This window comes from Balaenoptera acutorostrata, chromosome 19 (genome assembly GCF_949987535.1).
Source record: "Balaenoptera acutorostrata chromosome 19, mBalAcu1.1, whole genome shotgun sequence".
In the NCBI taxonomy this organism is placed as follows: domain Eukaryota; kingdom Metazoa; phylum Chordata; class Mammalia; order Artiodactyla; family Balaenopteridae; genus Balaenoptera; species Balaenoptera acutorostrata.
The window spans coordinates 1,051,631-1,072,019 of NC_080082.1; the positions used below are offsets into that span (position 1 = coordinate 1,051,631).

General features: G+C 65.2%; 1 protein-coding gene across 12 annotated transcripts in view; it reads left to right on the forward strand.

Annotated features, from left to right (window-relative positions):
* CBFA2T3 (CBFA2/RUNX1 partner transcriptional co-repressor 3) overlaps positions 1-20,389 on the forward strand; it is a 68,116-nt gene that overhangs the window by 31,568 nt on the left and 16,159 nt on the right. For 10 of the 12 annotated variants that reach the window (XR_009006152.1, XR_009006151.1, XM_057534675.1 and 7 more), the window contains 10 exons: positions 2,382-2,528; positions 5,580-5,657; positions 9,896-10,137; positions 10,245-10,334; positions 14,565-14,746; positions 15,419-15,642; positions 18,270-18,355; positions 18,945-19,143; positions 19,588-19,656; positions 19,929-20,119. Coding sequence is in view for 10 of the 12 variants with exons in the window: in XM_057534678.1 (XP_057390661.1) it covers positions 2,382-2,528; positions 5,580-5,657; positions 9,896-10,137; positions 10,245-10,334; positions 14,565-14,746; positions 15,419-15,642; positions 18,270-18,355; positions 18,945-19,143; positions 19,588-19,656; positions 19,929-20,119 (1,508 nt within the window). In the remaining 2 variants the exon portion in view is untranslated. The remainder of the gene's footprint in view (positions 1-2,381; positions 2,529-5,579; positions 5,658-9,895; positions 10,138-10,244; positions 10,335-14,564; positions 14,747-15,418; positions 15,643-18,269; positions 18,356-18,944; positions 19,144-19,587; positions 19,657-19,928; positions 20,120-20,389) is intronic. The other 2 variants (XM_057534672.1, XM_057534680.1) reach the window with 1 other exon arrangement.

Genomic DNA, 20,389 nt, shown 5'->3' on the forward strand with positions numbered 1-20,389 from the left:
TTGACCACAAATGCGTTGCTCACCGTCTCCGCACCACCTCTGCTCTTCCCCGAGGTGCTCTGTCACTTTCCGCTTTCTGGGTTGGGGTGTGTGCCGAGGGCAGCCTCAAGAGCGGGGTCCCGGCACGCAAGTTGCTCCATAAACCATGACCGAATTTCACTGAGAGCTTGCCGTCGGCCATTACAGAGTCACCTCAGAGAGGTGAGGTGACTTGCCTGAGGTCACACAGCCAGGAGGCAATAGAGCCAGACTCAAACAAGATTCAAGACTTGTGGGGTTTCTGGCACCTGTGACCCTACTGTGCACAGCCCTTGGGGACCCAGGACCCAGGGCTGGAGGTGGGACCTCGGAGAGCCGCAGGGGTGCCCCCACCCACCCAGCCCAGAACCTCCATCCACCTGGGTTTGATTCCCGGAACTGCTGCCTCTCCTGCAAGGGGGAGAGTTCGCGTTGTTGACAACCAGGCCTTGGAACCCTGCAGACCCACCCAAACCGTACGTGCTGTGTGCCCTTGGTGGATTGCTGCACCTCTCTGTGCCTGTAAAACAGGGCTGGCAGCAGCGTCCCCCTCACAGGGTTTCCTGGGAATAACAGGAGCCATGACTGTCATGTGCCAGGAGCGCGTGTGTGTCTCCTTTGTACGTGGACGGCCTCGGGCCTGCTTGCCAGGCACCAGCAAGGCAGTGCCCGCTCCGTCCACGGGCCCGGCAGACTCCGTGGGGTGGGCGCGAGACTCCTTGCAATGCGGCACCCTCGTCATCGCGGGCACACTCGGGCCACCCTCCCGCCTGGAGCGGCTTCTCTCCATCCGCTTCTCTGGCCTGCTCCGCCCGTGATGCTGCAGCGAAGCCCCAGCGCGGAAGGGCTTTGGAAGGTCCGACCAGGCCCCGCACCCCCAGCGTCCCAGCCTGGCATCCTAAGCGCCCTCCCTGGCCTGATGGCGGGACTGCCTGCCCCAGGGTGGCCTGGTCAGATGAAGGGCTGGCCAGGATGAGGCTGCACCCCACAGAGGTGGCCTGGAGCCCACGGCGCTGGCCACGTTTTCCTTCTTTGGTTGTCACTGGGGACTGGCCGCCAGCCCGGTAGCCAGGCGTGGCGTTGACGGGTCCCCACAGCTGTGGTGCACGTGTGCCAGGCCATCAGCCTCCTGACAGGCGGGCTGGTGGGGGGCAGGGCGCCCGGCGAGAGGGAGGCCAGCTGAGTGGACAGCAGGTGCCGCGAGGCCGGGTGGCTGCTGGTGACCGGCTGCTTCCCCCTTCCGTGGGGCCCAGTGGGGAGGGGGCTTCTCCGCTCTCACCCCCTGGGCCCTGGAGTGCCGAGGGCATCTCCTCTGTGTGAAGGAGGACGTGGGAGCGACGCGGGGAGGTCTGCACGGTCTGGGGCACAGGCGGCGGTAAATGCCGTTCATTAGCATCTTGGCTGTCCACGGAGGCGGCTGTCCGGGTGCGTGTGTGTCTCCAGCTCTGCCCAGGTCATGCGGGACCCCGGGAGGGGAGGGTGGGGAGAGGCAGAGGGACAGAGCGGTAGTCCTGGTGACGGCTGGCAGGTGTCAAGCCTGGCCCCCGGGGGGACTCCGTCAGTGTCAGCAGGACGAGCAGTGGCTGGGGCACCGTGGGCTGCGCCTGTGTGTTACAGGCGGGGACGCCCACCCGCAATCCCAGCCGCTGCTCGCAGGTCTCTGCGGCCGGCCCTGGTGCTGGCTGACCCTGAGCTAAGATGAAGGGGGAGGCCCAGAGGCTCACCCCCCTCCACCTGCGAAGAATACCTGGGCAGCTGCCGCCCCGGGGGCCTCCCTGGCAGCCTGTTACAAGTGCAGAGTCTCGGGCCCGCTCCGGACCTGCTGAGTTCAGAAATGGGGGTGGCGAGGCTGTCTGCGCATGTCTTCCAGGAGGGGCTGATGCAAGCAGAGTGGGGTACCGCAGGCTTGGGGGATGCCGCCCGACTCCCTGGTCTGCAGGAGAGGCAATCCAGGCTCCCCCAGGGCCACTCCCACAGTGAGAACTCCAGCCCGGTTCTGGCTGGCCAGAGTTCTGAAAGCTACACCCTCCAGCTCACCTGAAATGGGCTGACCCAAGCCTGCTCTCTGGTCCTAGGTGGGTGGGATGTCAGCCACCTGTGAGCACACCTGGGGCTTATCTGGGGCAGGCTGGGGCCTGGGACGGGCTCTGTAGGCAGAGCCAGAAGCCACCTGGGGGCCACCTGGGAGTCGCCCACCTGGGCCCCCAGCAACATAGGCCCACGTCCAGCTGCTGGGGGCCTTAGCCGGGAACCAGGTGGGGCTGGGCGGCGCCGACCCCTGTGCCCCTCGGCCTGCTTCACCCGTGCTCTGTCTCTCTGTCTCTCTCTCCTTTCCCCCGCCCCGGTGGCCATGGCGCCCACAGCGGACAGGAAGGAGAAGGCCTCCGCAATGCCTGGCTCCCCAGCCGAGGTGAAGACGCAGCCCCGGGCCACGCCCCCCAGCATGCCGCCCCCGCCGCCTGCCGCGTCCCAGGGGGCCACACGACACCCCTCCTTCACGCCCCACACAAGTGAGTAACCCCAGGGCTGGGCCCCGAGGGGCGCAGCGGGGAGAGGCAACTCCGGGGGTCCCTCGAGCCCGTTAAGGTCCGAGCTTCCACCCTGGACCTGTAAACGCCCCTGTTGGGCCTTTAAGAGGGAGGATCTCATCATGGGTCAGGGCCCAAGCTTTGAGGTTCGGATCCCAGCTCTTCTGCTTGGTAGCTGTGTGGCTTTGGGCAAACTTCTTAACCTCTCTGGGCCTGGTGTTCCTCATCTGTAAAGCCAGGCTGGTCATGGCCCCTGCCTCACGGAGCTGCTGTGAGGGCGAGTGAGTTAATAGAAGTTCTTAGCATGGTGGGCACACGGTGAGCATTCCGTCAAGGTTAGCTGCTATACTGGAGCTCAGAGAGGAATGGGGGCTTCCCCATGGTCACACAGCAGGTCACTTGCATGTGGGTGAATCCTATTGGGCCTGCACGCCCTGGAGGGCCCATCGGAGGCAGCTCTGGCCTTGAAGGAGCTCTGCGGCCAGGCCTGAGCCAGGTGTGTGGGTGGGCCAGGAGCTGGGGTCAGGGGGCCCTCTGACAACGTGGTAGGCAGACCTGACCCCCAGGTGGTATCTCGCTGGCCCTGGGCCTTGGGTTGAGCATCTCGGCACACACAGAGGGTCTGGGTGGGCTTCGGAATTCACAGCCACCACCTGAGCCCCAGTCCTTTGAGTCAGAGCAGTTGGGAAGGAGACCCCTGGCTTGGGCTGGTGTGGGGGACAGTGTTCCCTGTTCCCTCGACCAGGGGCTCAGCAGTGTGTCCTAGGTGTTTCTGGCGGGCAATCCACGTGCCTCCCCCACCCACATGTTCAGAAGCCAGAAAGCCCCACACCAGGGGACCCTTCCCCAGGCTTTGAAACCCAAATGAAGCCCGTTTCTGGGGCAGGAGCCTCAAATGCCTTGGCCTGGTGGCCCCTGGTTCCCAGCGGGTTCATTGGGCTCCACTCCGCCCACCCGGGGTCCTTGGCTCTGCCCAGAGCCCAGAGTGGGCCACAGGGCCTGGCCTGCTCCTTTTATTCCTGGGCGTGAAGGGTACTGGTTCTGCCCTCCGAGGCCAGGCAGCGGCCCCCACCTGGAGAAGGAGGTCGGGCTGGGCCCCTTGTTGTAGGATGTTGGCTGTGAGCTGGTCTCTGTTGGTAGATAGGGCAACACCACCTGCTCCCGGGCGCAGCCGCCGGAAAGCAGGGCGACCCCTGCACAGCAGGAGCTTAATAGCCAAGTACCCCTCCCCACACATCGCTTGGCACAGAATGTTCCAGCTTCTGTCCCCCCGGGGTCAGTCTGAGTGAGGGTCCCCACGTGTGATGGAGACTGGGGTGGGCCCGGCCCTGCCTCCTGCCCCGGGATGGGACACAGAGCAGCGGGGCCCTGCCCTCCGCCATCCTGGGCGCGCAGCCTGCGCTGGCCGCACGGGAGTGGCCAGAGGTGGCCGCGCTTTGTCTCATTCACTCTTCTCGCCCGGGGACTGTGGCCGGCCAGTCACCCCTCCCTCTTTTCCAGAAGAGTCAGTCCTCACCTCGCGCTGAGCCGCAGGCCGGTCTGTCGTCCACCGACCGTTGCCGCCCCGTGCGGCCTCGTGGGTGGGGAGGGGAGGCTCCAGCCGGGCTAAACTCCACCCACGTACGCTCAGCCCAGGCGGGAAAGGGAATTCTTCCTGACGGGGCGACAGCAGCTCCCCCTGGGAAGAGGACCCGCCCCGCAACTGTTGTCCGGTTCCAAGCAGGAGAGACCAGCCGACCATCTGAGGGTCTGGTCGAGGGCTCTGACCCGGGGACCCCGACCCTCGTGGGCGCGACTCCCTGGCCTGCTTTCCTTCCCGGTCCAGGAGCCCGTGTTCCAGAAAGTGCTGGTCTGGGAACCAGATGTTCCAGGCTGCGGACTGGGCCGGGGTCAACTGACACCACCGGCTCGCCTTCACGAGGCCTGCGAACAGACGTGCGGGTGGCAGCCTGCATGTGGCTCAGGGTCCGTCCCCTCTCGTTGGGGTCCCGGCTCCGTTTAGAGCATGGAGGTTATGAGAGACAAGAGGGTCTTTCTTTGCTAAGCTGACGCCTAATGCTATCTGGCTGCTGGGGGCTTTTGTCTTAAGTGTCAGGCTGCCTCCAAGGTGGCCTCAGATTTGCTCCCTAACCCACGAATTCCCTGAAAGCAGGGTGCTTAACTGCATCTGTGCACCTGGCTGATAACAGCCAGAGTAGACGGATCCTCTGTGTTCCCTGTGGATTCCTGCCAAGAACCTCCCCAGATTCCCCAGGACCGGCCTGCGAGCCAAGCTGACCAGAGACTGACCTTGAGCCATGGCTTGAGGGCTGTGGTTCTTCTTGCCTGGTGACTGCCCTGGGCACGAATTCATTTTAGAGTTGGAGCTGTGGTGTGGCTCAGGAGTGGGGCAGAGGGCTGAGAGAACTCTGGGGAGGGATGTAAGGAGCTACTCGGCATCTGGGAGGACCCTTAAGGGACTAGCACTCCGTCCTGCCCTTGATTACCCCCTGTGACGGGGGCTCAGTCTCTGTTTACAGTGGTACAGCTTGTCTCCTTGTGGCTTTTGCCCACTAACTCCAGCTCAGACGAATCAAATCTCTCTTCCTCTTTGGTGCTTCTGCCCTTCACGGCAGCTCAGACCTGGGCTTCGTTTCGGAACCACCATTGGTTTGTCTGTCAACCTCAAGCCCATCACCTGGGCTCCGGGTCCCTGAGGATGGTGCCGAGTGGGGTCACCAGGCGCCTTCCAGAAACACAGCTGTTTAAGAGCCAGGGTGTCCCACCCATACCCAGGGAGGTGCCAAAATTCTTGTGGAGCCCCAGAAGTTCCCACCAGAAATGGCCCTAAGAGATCCCCTGATCCAGCCCATTTTACAGAGAAGGAAGCCGAGGCCCAGAGAAGGTTGTGGACTGGCCCAAGGTGGTGACAGAGTCCCAATCCCCAAAACGCTGTCGAGAGGCAGGGGAGGGGCCGACTGTAGACACCCGCCAGGGCAGAGTCCGGTGCCCGGCCTCCTTCCTCACAGCGTGTTTTTCTTATTTTGCTTACAGATCGAGAGGACGGGCCTGCGATGTCTCTGCCCCACGGCCGTTTTCATGGCTGCTTAAAATGGTCTATGGTCTGTCTTTGTAAGTAAAATAACAAAAACCACGGCCTCCGGGGGGTCCTCACCCGGTGCCCACTGCTCTGCCTGCACCCCTGCATCTGCCGGGCTAGGCCTCTCTTAGGGGACGGGGCCCAGGGGACAGACCCAGGAGAGCAGAGCAGCCGAGATCCCCAAGTCACAGACTGAGTTCACACCCAGCCCTGCCGCTCACACGCTCTGTGACCTCGGGCAGGCGGATGGCCTCGCTCAGCTTCCTTTTCCCCAACGCAAAACAGGGCGAATCGGGCAGGTCCCAGAGTTGCAAGAAGGTCAAGTGTCAGTGGCCAGTCCGCAGCCCTTCTCAAGGGCGGACCCCAGCCTGGGGCAGACCCCATTCTTACCCTTCCAGGCACAATGTCCAACAGTCAGGGACCACCACCTGTAGAAAGAAAGTAGTGGAGCCAGTGCCAAGGGTGATCACACGGAGCCCTGGGTCACGTCAGCGTGAAGTCTGGACCACGCGGGGTGCTCAGCGGATGTTGGTCACTAGTGGTCATTCCCGTCCAAGTGCCCAAGCCGCAGCTGATGCCCTCAGGCGAGGCTCTCATCGGGCGATGCTGGCAGTGTGTGTCAGCCAGCAAGTGCAGCGGGCTCGCCCATCTGGACCGGCCCGATGTAAGCCCAGGTGTGGCATCATCTAGGGCCTGGCGTGTCCACGGAGCTGCGGTGCTGTGAGGCCTGTGAGCTTTGTGTGGACAGGAGGATGGTGATTCCCGGCACCAAGGCCGGGAGGGGGGCTGGCGGGAGGGGCTGTTTTCGGTGCCTCATCCTAGCCCCCCCGGCCCAGGCCCCGGGACTGGGGGAGCCGTGGGGTGCTGCGCTGTGCCCCCAAACCTCGGCCGGGACACGTGTGGTCTATCTTAGTAACACACCTGTTGTGGGAATGAAAGCACTTGTGGCCGAGGGTTATTTTCGGCGTCTCTTTAGCAAGCTGCTGAGACTGCCCGGCAGCCTGGGAGGGAGTGCAGCGAGCGAGGGCAGGCCGGCCGCCGGGAGGACCAGGCGCCGAGGGCAAGCGGGTAAGGGCGCCACAGGGAGGCCAGGCCAGGGGCTGGCGGGCGGGGTCCCAGGAGGCGTGGATAGCCGCACGTCTTCGAAGCCCCTGAAGATCCAGACCCCGAGCGACGGCCCAGCTCTGCCGTGAGTGACCAGAAGCCCCCGCTGCGGTGAGGTCCCCATGCAGCAGGCCACCTCCCGGCCTGGCTGGGGTGACCGCCAGCGGCTGTCATCAGTCTCGACCAGGGTGTGTGTGTGTGTGTGTGTCGGCATCCACCGAGGGGTCAGCTGGAGCTCCACAATGACAGAGAAAATTAGCACAACAGCAGGGTCTTCTGGTCCAAGGTTCCCCTGAACACACCTCGGAGAGGGTGAGGGACAGGGCCCTTCGTGTTCTGTGTCTGGAGCTCCTTCCATCCCAGAGCGAGAGGAAGTCCCCGGAGCGACTGTCCTGCAGGATTACCCCCGAGCCGGAGTGTCACCTGTGGGTCCTGGAAGGAGCTCCTAAGGTTGCCCAGACCAGGGGGGCAAACAGGTTTCAACCTGCACTGTGTCTCCAGGGAGGGAGAAGCGGCACCAAGGGCCGAGTGAAGGGCACGGGCCCTGGGAGCGGAGCAGGGCGCAACGCCTGCAGCCCGCCCCCTCTCGGGACACAGAGGCAGCACGTCTGTTTTGGCGCCAACCCTGGCTTTCAACCAGCGCTTTCCAAACTTCTGTTACGTGGGGCCGGTTATTGATGAGCCATCACCCGACACGTAAAAGCAATCGGGTCAGGCGTTTCCGGCGCCTTCCGGTGGGAGAAGGATACGCTGGGTCCTGCGAGGGGGAGCGCGCAGCAGAGGGGGCAGCCGGCCCTCCGGGCCCAGAAGCCCCGCCTCTGGTCTGGCCCGAGGGCCGCTTGCTGATGAGGAAGCGGAGGCCAGGCCCGCGTCTCACCGGCACGGCACGTCTGGGCTGGTCCAGGACGTCCACTCCCAACCAGGGTGCTCGTCCTGAGCCCGCAAGGGCTGGGCCGCGTTAGGCTGCCTCTGAGGGTCTGCGGAGTGCCGGGGTAACGGGGGACGGGAGGCGACCTTGAGCACCGTGTGCACTGTTCAGGGGCTGCGAGGCCCGTCGCCTGCGGCTTAGGTGGCCGGTCCCTGGCCCACAGCTTGGGGCGGGGGGGAGCGTTCGCAGGTGTCGCCGGCAGGCGGGCCATGGAAGCTGAAGGTGCAAGCAGAGCCGACCAGACAGCAGGCTCGGGGTTAACGGGGGGGGGGGGGGGGGGGGGTGGAGGTGGGCCAGTTCCAGCTCCCAGGGGGATGGCGCAGGCCTAGGGCTGGAGCGGGAGCTGCATCCCCCAGGCCTGCAGGGGCGGGTGGAGCCGGCAGCCGGGACCTGGAGAACCAAGCCCTGGGAGAGCCGAGGCCCAGGGAGGAGGGACGGGCATGCGGCCACCTCACGTGCTCCCGCCCTTGCAGGCTGGGCGAGGCCAAGGCGGCGGAGGTCACCCCCAGAGCCAGGTCAGGATAGCCGGGCTGGCGTGGTCTGGAGGGGCAGAGCGACACGCCCGCCGTCGGTGCTGTGGCTGTTCAGAAGGGGCCGCTTCCCAGAGCCGAGCCCAGCAGCACCCCCACCCCGGAGAAAGGGGCTCCTGCTCCCCCGTCTCCACACACGCAGGCCCCGGCGGATGCTGGAGCCCTGGAGAAACCCGGCCCTGAGGAAGCAGCAGCTCTGAGCTGTCCTGCATCCCCAGATCCCTAGCCCGGCGAGGCGTGAGCGCACGGCCTCTGCACAGACCCAGCCAGACAAGGCCGGGGGGCCAGGGCACGGGCCTCGGGGACCACAGTTGAGTGAGTGAGAAGTGTGCCTGCACGTGTGCGTGTGCTAGTGTGCACGTCTATGTGTGCTGTGTGGGTGTGCACATGGGTGCGCCGTGGGGCTACATTGCATCGTGCCCGTGTGTGCACGTAGGGTGTGCTTGTGGGCGTGTGTGTGCACGTGAGTGTACATAGGTCTTTGTGCGCGTAGGGTGTGCACTGGGTCCGTGTGCACATACGTGTGTGCATGCATGCAGTGCATATAGGCCTGTGTGCAAGCACACGTGTGAGGTGCGTGCACGTGTGTGCACATTTATGTATCTGCATGCACGTATACACGTGTATGCAAGCATGAGTGCACGTGTGTTTGGCATGTTGCGTGAGGTGCGTGCAAGGCTGCTGAGGGAGGGAAGGCGTGGGGAGTGAAGGGCGTGGGCGAGGGGCTGGGCTTTGGGACGGTCGTGTAGGGAGCACGCACGTGTGCAGGAGCTGGAGTCGGGTGTGCGAACAGGAGTGTGAAGGAGCAGGTCCCATGCAGCCTGCGGAGGCGTGAGCGGCCGCAGGTCGGCCGCGGAGTCTGTGGGCTGTGCCTTGGGACCCCCAGAGGCGTCCAGTCCACCGTCCCGTGTCCAGACCCCCTCCACCATCACCAGGGGCCCTGGGAGCCCACGACCTCTGACCTCTGTGCAGGCCCTGGTGCAGGGCAGTGTGGTGCAGGTGGTCGGGCTCTGGAGGGCTCCCCGGCCCTAGGGGCAGACTCAGCTGATTACGGTCCTGCCCCTGGACCACTGAACAGCAGTTCCAGTGTCTGTCACCACAGGGACCCACACTGCTGCTCCCGGGGCCCCTGCATGAGCTCATCGCAGGCCCCTCAGGTCACCTGCCTGTCCTCCGCACGCAGCTGGGGCCCATGTGCGCACACGTTCACCCGTGCAGCAGCCCCAGTGTCCCCCCTGCCAGCATCCAACCCCGCTTGTCCCGGGGGTCCAGGCTCCCCTGCCCCACCTTGAGCCCCGTCAGCCTGGCACGGGGGCCCTCAGGCGGGCGATGGCACCTGCGTAGGCACTGGGGCGTGGCTTGGGGCCGTGGTGGGGGGTGGGTGGCCACTGCCCTTTTGTGGGGATGAGGGACCTCTCCCTGGAAGAAGAGGGTGGGCCCGCAGATCCCAGTTGTGAGGAAGCCCCTCTACCTGCTCACAGGAGATGCGCGTCTGCCAGGCAGCATGGGGCCGTGGTGTCCCCTGGGTGTGGAGGGCCCGACTGCATGGCCCAGAGCAAAGCCGCAGGGCCGCTGAGCCCGGGCCACGCCTGGATCCCATCCGTACTCGCTGCCCCACCCTGCCGGGGCCCCAGTTTGTGTGTCTGTAAAGGGTGTCCGTGGGGCCCGGCTGCCCTGCCGCGTCTTCACCCCGCCTCTCCCCGCGCAGTGATGAACGGCAGCAGCCCCTCGCCCACGGCCGTCAGCGGCACCCCGTCCACGCCCAGCGGCTTCAGCAATGGCCCAGCCACCTCGTGCACCGCCTCTCTGTCCACACAGCAGCTGCCCCCGGCCTGCGGGGCGCGGCAGCTCAGCAAGCTCAAGCGCTTCCTGGCCACCCTACAGCAGTTCGGCAGCGACATCTCCCCGGAGATCGGGGAGCGTGTACGCACGCTGGTGCTGGGGCTCGTGGTGAGTCGGGTGGGGGCGCGGTGACCCCGGGCTGGGCCAGCCCTCGGTCTCTGCCCTCCTCTCCCCGGGCTGAAGCGAGGTATTTTCTCCCCCCCTCCCCGCCGCAGAACTCCACCCTGACCATCGAGGAGTTCCATTCCAAGCTCCAGGAGGCCACCAACTTCCCGCTGCGGCCGTTCGTCATCCCCTTCCTGAAGGTAGGGACAAACCCACTTCCCCTGTGCTGGGGCCCCAGGAGCCCCGAGTCTTTTCTTGCCAGCTCAGATCAGCCACTGTTCTCGAGACTCTGACACCCCTGTGCCCCGGGGGGAACAGGGCTGACCCGTCGCGGCCGACTCCTGCAAGCTCGCTGCCAGGCCGGACTAGTCAGCCACCCAACCCTGTGCTCTGAGACCGAGCTCCCAGGCTCAACCCTGTTATTAGTGGCCAATACACTCAGCCGCTCGACAGCTGTTTTTTGAGCACCTGCTATGTGCCAGCCGACAACAACGGCCGTAGACTCTGGAGCTGCAGAGAGGGTGCATTCTGATGAGGGTGGAGGAGGGCGAGGGAGGAGAGCGGGGAACAGAGCCAGGCAGCGGGGACGGCACATGCAAAGGCCCTGAGGCAGGGGTGTGCCTGCTGTGTTTGAGGAGCAGCAAGGTGGCCGTGTACCTGGAGCGGAGTGAGGGGAGAGGGACAGTGGACAGACGGTGGTCATGTGGGTGAGCAGACAGATGGGTGAGTGGGTGTCAGTTGGAAGGCAGCCGTGTGGTCATCACGGAAGATAAACAGTGGGCAAGGGCCTCTCGGTAGTTGTTGGATGGGCGGCAGCAACACCAGGGTGTGTGAGCAATGCAGGTTCCTGGGCCCCAGCCCAGACCCACTGAGTCAGAATCTGCATTTTAACAAGGTGCTGGGCAATGTGTGTGCACAAAACCGGGACAAGCGTTAGACCCATGTCTCCCCTGCAGTACTTCTCAGGGCCTTCACTCCCCTATGAGGGTCGCACATCTCCCAGAGGGGGTGGAGATGAAATGCTTCCCGAATGTATTTGACCCCAGGTGCCCCCGCTGGCGCGCCTCTCCTCAGGTCAGGTTCCACAGAGCTCGCTTGGGAGATGCCCGCCCTGCAGCGCCTGGCGGGCTCTCGTTTCCCAGGCCCAGGTGGTGCTCCCAGCCGTGGGCCATGCTCGCCTGCACAGCTGCACCCTGGTGGGGCCTGCCTTTCAGAGGGTCTTGAAGACAGGCCAGACCAGACGTGCCCCGATGCGAGCCCTGACCCTGCCACTTAGCCCCCACTGTTCTGGGCCAAGCTAGTTCGCCCCTCTGTGCCTCAGTTTCTGCAGCTGTGAAGTGGGAGCCATTCTCCGGCTATTGGGAAGGTTGTGGGGAGAGACGCAGGTAAAGACTTCGGGATGTGCTCGACGGACACTGGGCGTCGTCATCTGGGGATTTCAAGTGTTCTGCAGACGACGTGTCCTTTGCAGCTGCCCCTGCTGAGCCCCCAGCAGCCCTCGGGGCGGGAGCGGGGGTGGCACAGACACCGCCACTGTTCCCGGTTAACAGGCAGGGAAACTGAGGCCCCGAGGTCCCCTCTGGTGGAGGGGTGGAGCAAGGCTGGAACCCAGCTCCCTCCAGCTCCAAGCCTCCCAGCCTGCCCGGGGTGTGCCCCAGGCCCGCACCTCGTTCCAAGGGGACCCCACATCCGCTCCCTCCTCCCGCCTTCCCGCCCACACCCCGCTGAGCTCACTCTGAGCTGGGCTGAGGGTTCGCCCATCTGGCAGTCATTTGCAATTCATCAGGAGCCCTTCCCGCTCCTCCCTGCTTTCAACTTACTGCTGACTCCACGCTCCCCATCGTGGGGGACGCAGTGCCTGCTATTCTGTCAGATTAGATATTTACAGCAGATGTCCCACCCGCCCGTGTCAGCTGCCCTTGTTTATCAGAGGGGCAGGAGCAGGGAAAACACTCCGCATCCCCGCGCCCGCCCCGGCCAGGCCCACTCGCCCTGGCATCCCAGCACCCTGCCAGAAACACCCCAGTGAGGCGCCAGGCAGGACGCGCCGGCCTGGCAGTGCCTGCCTCGGTGTGCCCCCTGCCCACAGCGCTGTCACGGGGCTCTCAGAGCCGTGGCGCCCCGATTGGTCTCCTGGCGATGGGGCAGCTGGGTGAGGGCCCTGGGCCGGCGGGCTGTCAGGGACAGAGTCCATTCGTCTGCCTGACGTGGGGCTCCTGGGCGTGGCCAGTCCTGTCGCCGCGGCCCTGCCTGGGGAGTGCCCCGCCCCTGCCCCCCCACTCACTGTGGGACCCTGGCCTCTTGAGCACGCAGAGTGCCGCAGGGAGCCTGGGGGGCGTGCCGGCCTGCTGGGCGGCCTCGGTTTCCCCACCTGTGACCTGGGAGCAGCGGGGGCCGCGCCTTCCTGGGGATTGACGGCCTCCCAGGCCCAACCGTGGTGCACCCACGTGCTGGCCCTTGGCGCCACCTCCTATAGCAGGGGCAGGAGCAGCGGCCGGCCCACCCGGCTCAAACCCAGCTCTGCCCTTGGGCAACTGAAACGCCCACTTCCCAGTCCCCTCCCGGGTCCCTGGGGTGTGACAGCCCACCACCTCAGGTGGGACTGGGAGAGTTAACTCATGAGAAGCTCGTGGGAGCCTCACACCCAGGATGGGAGGAGCCAGAGCTTCTTGCAGCTCCAGCTGCAGGTGAGGCAGAAGTCAGAGAAGTTAAGTGACTTGCCCACGGTCACACAGCACAGCCACGGTGGGCAGACACAGGGCCTGCAGTGGAGTGTGGGGCAGTGGAGGAGGTCCTTGGGAAAGCAGTGGAAATGTCATAAACCCTCACCGAATGGGAGACACCTGCTCCAGTAACACCGTGACTGCGGGTGTTTTTGCAAACACTGATTTCCCTCTGGCCGGAGTTCCCGTCTGTGGAGAGGACAGCATGGAACCTTCTTTCAGGTGGCAGAGCTGGGATTCACCAGCTCGGTCCGTCCAGCATCTCAGCGGCAAGGCCTCCCAGGCCCTGGAGACAGAACTGGGACTGCTGCCCAGGAAGGAGAGGACCACCGGCCCCCATAGTCTCTATGCATTTCTTCTGGGCCCTGGTCCCCATTCGCCCGGCCAAAGGCCCCAGGTCCCCTGCACCCTCTCCTGAGCCTGACGCTGTGCGTGGCTGAGTGGTGGGGCTTTCCGGAAGCTGGGAGATGCCGCCCCGCCCAGCCAGCCCTCCACCCGTGGCCCCGGCTCCCAGCTGGGCCCAGCCGGCCAGGAATCCAGATGTTTCCATGGCCCTAACAGCAACCAGCCAGTGCCCGTGCTGTCTCCCGCCCTGCTGCACCGGGAGAGGAGGGGCTGGCGAGGGGGAGGGAGGATGTTTGGCGTCCTCGGACCTCCCGGGACCTCCTTTCCCAGCTCATGCTCCTAACGTGTTCGACAGATGGAGGGCTGGCCCCTGTTCAGCTATCCAAGTAGAAAAAAAACAGGCCTGGCAGCCGGTGCTGCTTGACAAAAACGCATTGGCTGCTTGATCGGGTCCGGGTGGATGCGCTAGTGGGGGCTGGTGGTGCAGAGGCGGGAGAGGCTGCTGAGGTGGCTTGGAAACACCATGAGAAAGTTGGGGAATTGCATTTATTTACAAATACTTAGAACTCTGGCCCTCCCAAGCGGCCTGCTGCCGGGCCCCCATTCAGCCGGCATCCCCCCATGGTGGCTCTGGGGAGACTGCCGAGCCCCCGGGGCCCTGCCGTGCTCGCCGGGAGGCCTAGAGCAGGGCGGAGGCAGGAGGGCACAGCAGTTACGCACGGTGGTCACAGGCGGGATCTGCATTCGAATCCTGTGCCCCCCCCCACGTGCCATTCTGCTCCCTGTGCTGTGGTATCCTTACCCACAAATGTGGAACCCAGTGGTCGTGTCCGACCCCGGGAGGTGGCACGCGTGACGGCCCAGAGTGGTGTGGGTACACTGATGCCTTTATTCAAGGCTGGGCTGGGAACCCGCAGAAAGTGGGCAGGCAGGACCAGCCGGCACACGTTGGGGTCTGCGGCAGGTGTGCTGGGGTCCTGCTCGTCCCCTGCGGTGAGCTGTGTGCAGGGCTGCCCCGCCCCCCTGAGCCTCAGTCTCCTCCGTGCGGGTGGTCGTCTGGGGCCTGTTTCCTCAGGCGCAGGCAGCGGGTCCTGGTGAGGACCCCTCCTCGGTTTCTCCAGATGCCAACGCAGGAGGGAGCTTGGTGAAGGGGAAAAACCCCAGACCACTGGGTCTCCTGAGGGGCATGGTCCCGCCCTCATCCCCAGGCTGTAGCAGAGGAACTCGAGGCCCAGAGCGGTCGTGCAGCTTGCCCAAAGTCACACAGCAAGGCTGGCCGTTGGCGTCCCTGCCTCACCTCCAAGCACCTGGCGCCCTGACTTCAGTTGGCAGCCAGTCCAAGCCCCTCCCCTCCCCCCGCAGGCTAACCTGCCCCTGCTGCAGCGGGAGCTCCTGCACTGCGCCCGCCTGGCAAAGCAGACCCCCGCCCAGTACCTGGCCCAGCACGAGCAGCTCCTGCTGGATGCCAACGCCTCTTCCCCCACCGACCCCTCGGAGCTCCTCCCGGAGGTCAACGAGAACGGCAAGAGGAGAACACCTGACAGGTACCTGGGGGGACGGTGGAGGCCCGGCTCTCTCCCTACCTGACTCCTGAGAGCTGCGCTGGCGCCGAGGCTTAGCGGGCGCCCCAGTGCCGGGGCTGAGAGAACGCAGGCCGACACCACGTCGCGTTCTGTGGCAGCCGCTGCTGGGTTGGTCACGTTCAGCCTGAAGTGCAAGGCCACTGAACAGGCTGAAGCACCGGGAGGCCGCCCTGTCTCGCTGTGGCGGGTTCTCCTGAGGACTCGGATGCCCCGGGAGGACAGGGGCGGAGGCAGGACAGACACTGCCTGGCCGGCATGCCCTGGCTATTCCCTTCTTGCTGGACGTGCACCCCGAGTGTCCAGCAGCCCGAGGTGCCCAGGTGCCTGGGCTGGCCCTCACTGCTGGGTCATAGCGTGGGTACCTGTCCTGCTGATGGGGGAGGGTGCCTCCCCCACTCTCTCCAAGGAGGCCCAGGCTTCCTGACCACCTCACCCCAGGAGCCCCAGAGGAGGAGGAAGAGGGGAGCACGGGGCCGGGCCCCTAGCGGCCGGGTCTGATCTCTCCCGTTGCTCACCTCGGTCTGTCTCCTCCTCGCTCGCTCGGTCTCTGCCCGCGCCCCGACCTTCCCCTCACCCCTCTGTCCACGGATCTTGGCCCCGTGACCACTGTCCCCTGCCTGCTCTTGGGACCAGGACCAAAGAGAACGGGTCAGACCGTGACCCTCTGCACCCGGACCACCTCAGCAAACGGCCGTGCACCCTGAGCCCCGCCCAGCGCTGCAGCCCCAGCAACGGGCTGCCCCAGCCCACGCCGCCTCCGCACTACCGCCTGGAGGACATGGCCGTGGCCCACCACTTCCGGGACTCCTACCGCCACCTTGACCCCCGGGAGCTGCGAGAGCGCCATCGGCAGCTGGGTGAGCGGCGCGCTGCAGGGGTGCACGCGTGCGCCGAGTGGAGGTGGGGGGGGCGGGTGGAACATCCGGGGCTGCCGTGTGCACGTGAACGCTGGCGCTGCCCGGCCACGTCTGTCCGGGGAGGATGGACACTGAGGACGTGGGTGCAGAGGAGGGATTTGCGCCCAGAAGCCTGAGGGACAGCCATCTTTCCCGGGGGGGCAGCCCGACACCGCCACCCTCAGGACCAGGAGGGCCCCTCCCCATGGCAGGTGGGCGCCATGGCTGCAGAGGTGCCTGTCCTGGGGGCTCTGCAGGGCCAGGTATGGCATCTAGAGCCGCTCGGGATGCACTGGCAGCAGGAGAGATCCGGCATGTGGGGGGTCCCCAAGTCGCGGGAGTTGCAGCCCCCGCCTCCAAGGCCCAGGCGCCCCGAGGGAAAGCAGAGGCACCACTGAGCACACACGGCCGGTCCTGCTACACCAAAACACCAAATCCGTAGAGGGTGGTCCGTGCAAGAACGAAGGAGATGAGGGAGGCTGGGCGCTGGGGCGACACCCCCCGGGGGCAGGACTGCCTGGTCCTCCGAGCTCCCCCAGGTGTGCCCTTGGGCAGGTCACGTGCCCTGCATGCCTGCTTCCTCCCTGTTGCCTGGGTCTAAGAGCAGCCCTGCCTTCACTGGGTGAGAGGGGGTTAAGACCCAGCTGTTAACTGGTGGCGGTGTGGCAGGTCCCAGTGGTCCTCTTGTTGGCATTGTATGTTTTGCTGGGTCCTAGAAGGCAGCACCCCGATGTGTTCTGACACACCTGTGTGATGTGTTAGCATGCCCACATCACAGATGGGGAGACTGAGGCCCAAAGGGGTAACGGACAGGCCCAAAGTCGTCTAGCTACCACGACTGACCTTCTGACCTTCCTCTGTGCTGGGTCAAAGGGATGAATAGGATTAGCCTCCACCCCAGGGAACCCCCCCCCCCAGCGTTTTGGTGCAGGAAACCTGGAAACAGCTGCCCCTGAGGCAGAGGCCCAGGGCACCGATGGTGGGCCCAGAGGAAGGGTCAGCAGAGGCCTTGCCCCTGCCTCCTCCCCCCGGAAGCTTCCAGGGCCCGGGCCCAGGCCCGGGCAGCAGGTGACAGCGTCTGGCTCCCTGCAGCCGGGTCAGACAGGTGCTAATTCCCACCCGCTTCTGCTAACGCAAAAATAAACGCCAGCTGTCAGGCAGATCTCAGCCACTATTTTGGTTGGGGCGTTGGTACAGGCCCCAGCTCCGTGGGCAGCAGGGCAGGGTGGTGGGCGGCGGGCTGTGGCTACTAGCTCCCACCTCTGCTGCAGTTTGGGTAGGCACTTCAGGTTTGGGGGCTAAAACAGGCCTAAGTAGACCCCAGCCCAGGAAGCATGGGCCATGCTGGGTCACAGTGGGCGTGAGCATATTCGGTATTTCAAAAAGTGTAGGAGGAGCTGCTGTGAGGAAGCCAGACGCTGTCCCGCTGTCCCGCTGGCGTGAATTTCTCAGCTCGCAGTTGTTTGTTTTGTTTCTGATTACGGGGTGTGGGTACCCCATTGTTTCAGTCTCTGAAGCTATACCAGCCAGCAGCTAAGGGCACAGCCCCAGCTCCAGCCGACCTTTGCTTTACTTTACCTTGCTTTGCTTTGCTTTACTTTAACATGTCCCTGTAACCAGCCTCAGTTTCCTCATCTATAAAATGGAAATAACGGCAGAACCCCTCCCCCCCACACACGGTTGGAGGTTGAGGCAGGGATGAACCCGTAAAGCCCTTAGCACAGAGCCCTGCTCCACACCCAAGGCTCTCCCCTCCATCTCGTCTCCCGGGAGTCTTATCACACCTCCGGGAGGCAGGCAGGGTGGGGAAACTGAGGCCACAGGCAAGACAAGGGGCCCAGGTCCCATGGGGAATGAGTGTCAGGGCTCTGGCTCTTCCCGACCCCACTGTTTCCCAGGAGACCACACTTAGACCCGCTCAGCTGAGACCCAGCAGATAAGCCGGATCACTCCTCTTACCAGGCTGGAGCTCGGCCCAGGGGATACAGAGGTGAACAGGCCACACTGGCCCTGCCCTGGGGACTGACACAGTCTGTTGGCAGGACTGAGAATAAGCAAAGAAGCACCTATAATTACTACACAACCAGAGATACATGGGGCTTAAGGAAGCCTGAGAGCCCAAGGCTGCTGAGGAGGAAGGAGCCTGTGACCTGTGCTTTGAAGGATGCACAGGAGTCCAGATAGCTCAGGGGAAGCAGTAAAGTATGGGTGAAGCCAGGCAGCCACAAGGAGGCCCTGAGCAGTGGGGAAGCCCTTTGACTGAGGTCTGAGGCCACTATGCCAGCAGCAGGGGGCAGAAAGAGAGTGGCTGGATTTGGAGGTGGGGGAGGGGTGGCCAAAGCGCGGGATGGGGACACGGCTCTCTTCCTCCGAAGCCTGAGTAGAGGCCAGGCCTGTTCCTGAGCCCCAGGGCAGTGGGCAGACGGTCAGTGCCCAGGGTTCTCTTCCTCACCTCTCCACGGGAAGACACAGCCCGTGGGCGGGGCCTGCGGCAGGGGCGTGAGTGGGGGCGGGGCCTGCTGCAGTGGCGGGGGCGGGGCGGGGCTTGATGAGCGGGGGCGGGGCCTGAGCATCGGCTCCCTCCGCAGCCGTGCACGGGTCCCGGCCTGAAGAAGTGATTGACCACAGGCTCACGGAGCGCGAGTGGTCGGAGGAGTGGAAGCACCTCAACAACGTGAGTGTCCAGGTTCGGGCCACGGGGCGTTGCAGCAAGTCCCAGGCGCTCTGCCCAACCTGCGGGCGCTGCGGGGGCAGGGCTCGTGTGCGCCCCCTTGGCCCTGCGCCCGCCTGTCTAGGCTCGCCCGTGCGCTCCTGGTCGGCCCCTCAGCACCTTCCCTTCTAGGGCCCCGCGAACCGTCTCCTGGAGAAAGGTCCCCTGGCCGCGGGGGTGGGACCCCTTTAACACCATTTTCAGGGTCATCCCTGCCCCGCGTCCTTTTGGGGAGGGGACCCCAAGAGAAGGGTGGTCCCCGGAGCGGAGCTAGCCCGTCTACTTCGCGGGGCAGATCGCACCTCGAGGGCTGCAGGGAGAGCCCCAGCCCTGGGTCTGGCCAAGCTTCCCCGCCGGTGTGGTGCCCCGGGCGCCTCCCCAGCCCCGCCCAGCTGCTCAGGTGTTTTTCCGGGCAGTGAAGGTGGGTTTTCAGGCCGCAGCCTTGAGCCCCCTTGGGCAGGCCTGGCGGGCGGGCTGGCCGGGCCCGGAGTGTGGGACAGTGTCCCGGCCGTCCTCGTCATCGAGTGGCTCACCCGGCCCCGCGTGCCCGCAGCTCCTGAACTGCATCATGGACATGGCCGAGAAGACGCGGCGGTCGCTCACCGTGCTGCGCCGCTGCCAGGAGGCCGACCGCGAGGAGCTCAACCACTGGATCCGGCGCTACAGTGACGCCGCCGAGGACAGCAAGAAGGGCCCCGCGCCCGCCGCCCGGCCCCTCGGCAGCTCCGTGGGCGCTGAGGGCTCTCAGCTAGGTGTGCTCTGTGGGCGCGCGCGGGGCACCGGGGCCGAGGCCATCACTCGCCACGGCAGCGCCCTCACACGGCCCTGCAGTGAAATAACACCCAACACCGTGTAACCTGGAAAAGAGGGGCCGCCTGCTGCCCAGACACTGCCTGACCCGGTGGGAGGCCCAGCTCTCGGTTCCGATAGGCCAGGGGCCCGGCGCTGGGAGGCTCCTGAATGATGACCGTGGAGACGCAGAGGGGCCAGGCTCGGCCCAGCTCCCAGCCGAATCCAAAGCCCATCGGCTCCCGAGGGTCTCCTTTCCTGACATCACCCTGCTCCCCCCACCAGCAACTGATAACAGGGTTTCCACCATGGGTACCTTGGGGGCCCCCAAGATCACACACCCTGCCCCCATGGCCCAGTCGGGTGGGCCCTGTCCTGTGTGTGATGCTGGCCTTCCTGTGTTTCAGATGTCCACCGGGAGTCCGTGCCTCGGACCCTGTCCAGCTACATGCCCGAGGAGATCTGGAGAAAGGCTGGTGAGTGGGGGTGGCCCGGGGCTCCAGACCCTCTCGCCCTCCCCGTCTGCGTCTGCGTCTGCGTGGGGGTCCCTGCGGGCGCTCCCAGGCCTGCTGACTCAGAATGTGGGCGTGGGCCCAGTCCCCGCCCTCCAGGGGATGGTCCTCTACACTACAGTAGAGGGCGGGCTTTGCAGGTTTCCCGCGCGACCATTCGCGCCCCCGGGGCGGTGGGCAGGGGAGACCCGTCTGGGCCGGTCCAGGTGCCGACCAGCCGGGGGCGTCCTTTGCAGAGGAAGCAGTGAACGAGGTGAAGCGGCAGGCGATGTCAGAGCTGCAGAAAGCCGTGTCTGACGCTGAGCGCAAGGCCCATGAGCTCATCAGCATGGAGCGAGCCAAGATGGAGCGGGCCCTGGCCGAGGCGCGGCGGCAGGCCTCCGAGGACGCCCTCACTGTGGTCAACCAGCAGGAGGACTCCAGCGAGGTAGGGCCGCCCGCCCCCCCCCACCCCCGCAGTCCAGGGCCGGAACCCCACTCTACCGCTTCCCGGTCACGTGCTTCCCAGCCACGTGACCTTGGGCAGCCCCGGGGCCCCTTGAGCCCGCACGGCCCGGTGAGGCAGGTCCTGTGGGTGTCCCCATTGTACAGGTGTGGAGACTGAGGGCTCCAGAGGGTAGATGGCTCATCCCAGGTCACTCTCTAGGAGGTGGTGGGGCCGTTGTTTGAACGCTGGCAGGCTGGCAGACACCAAGGC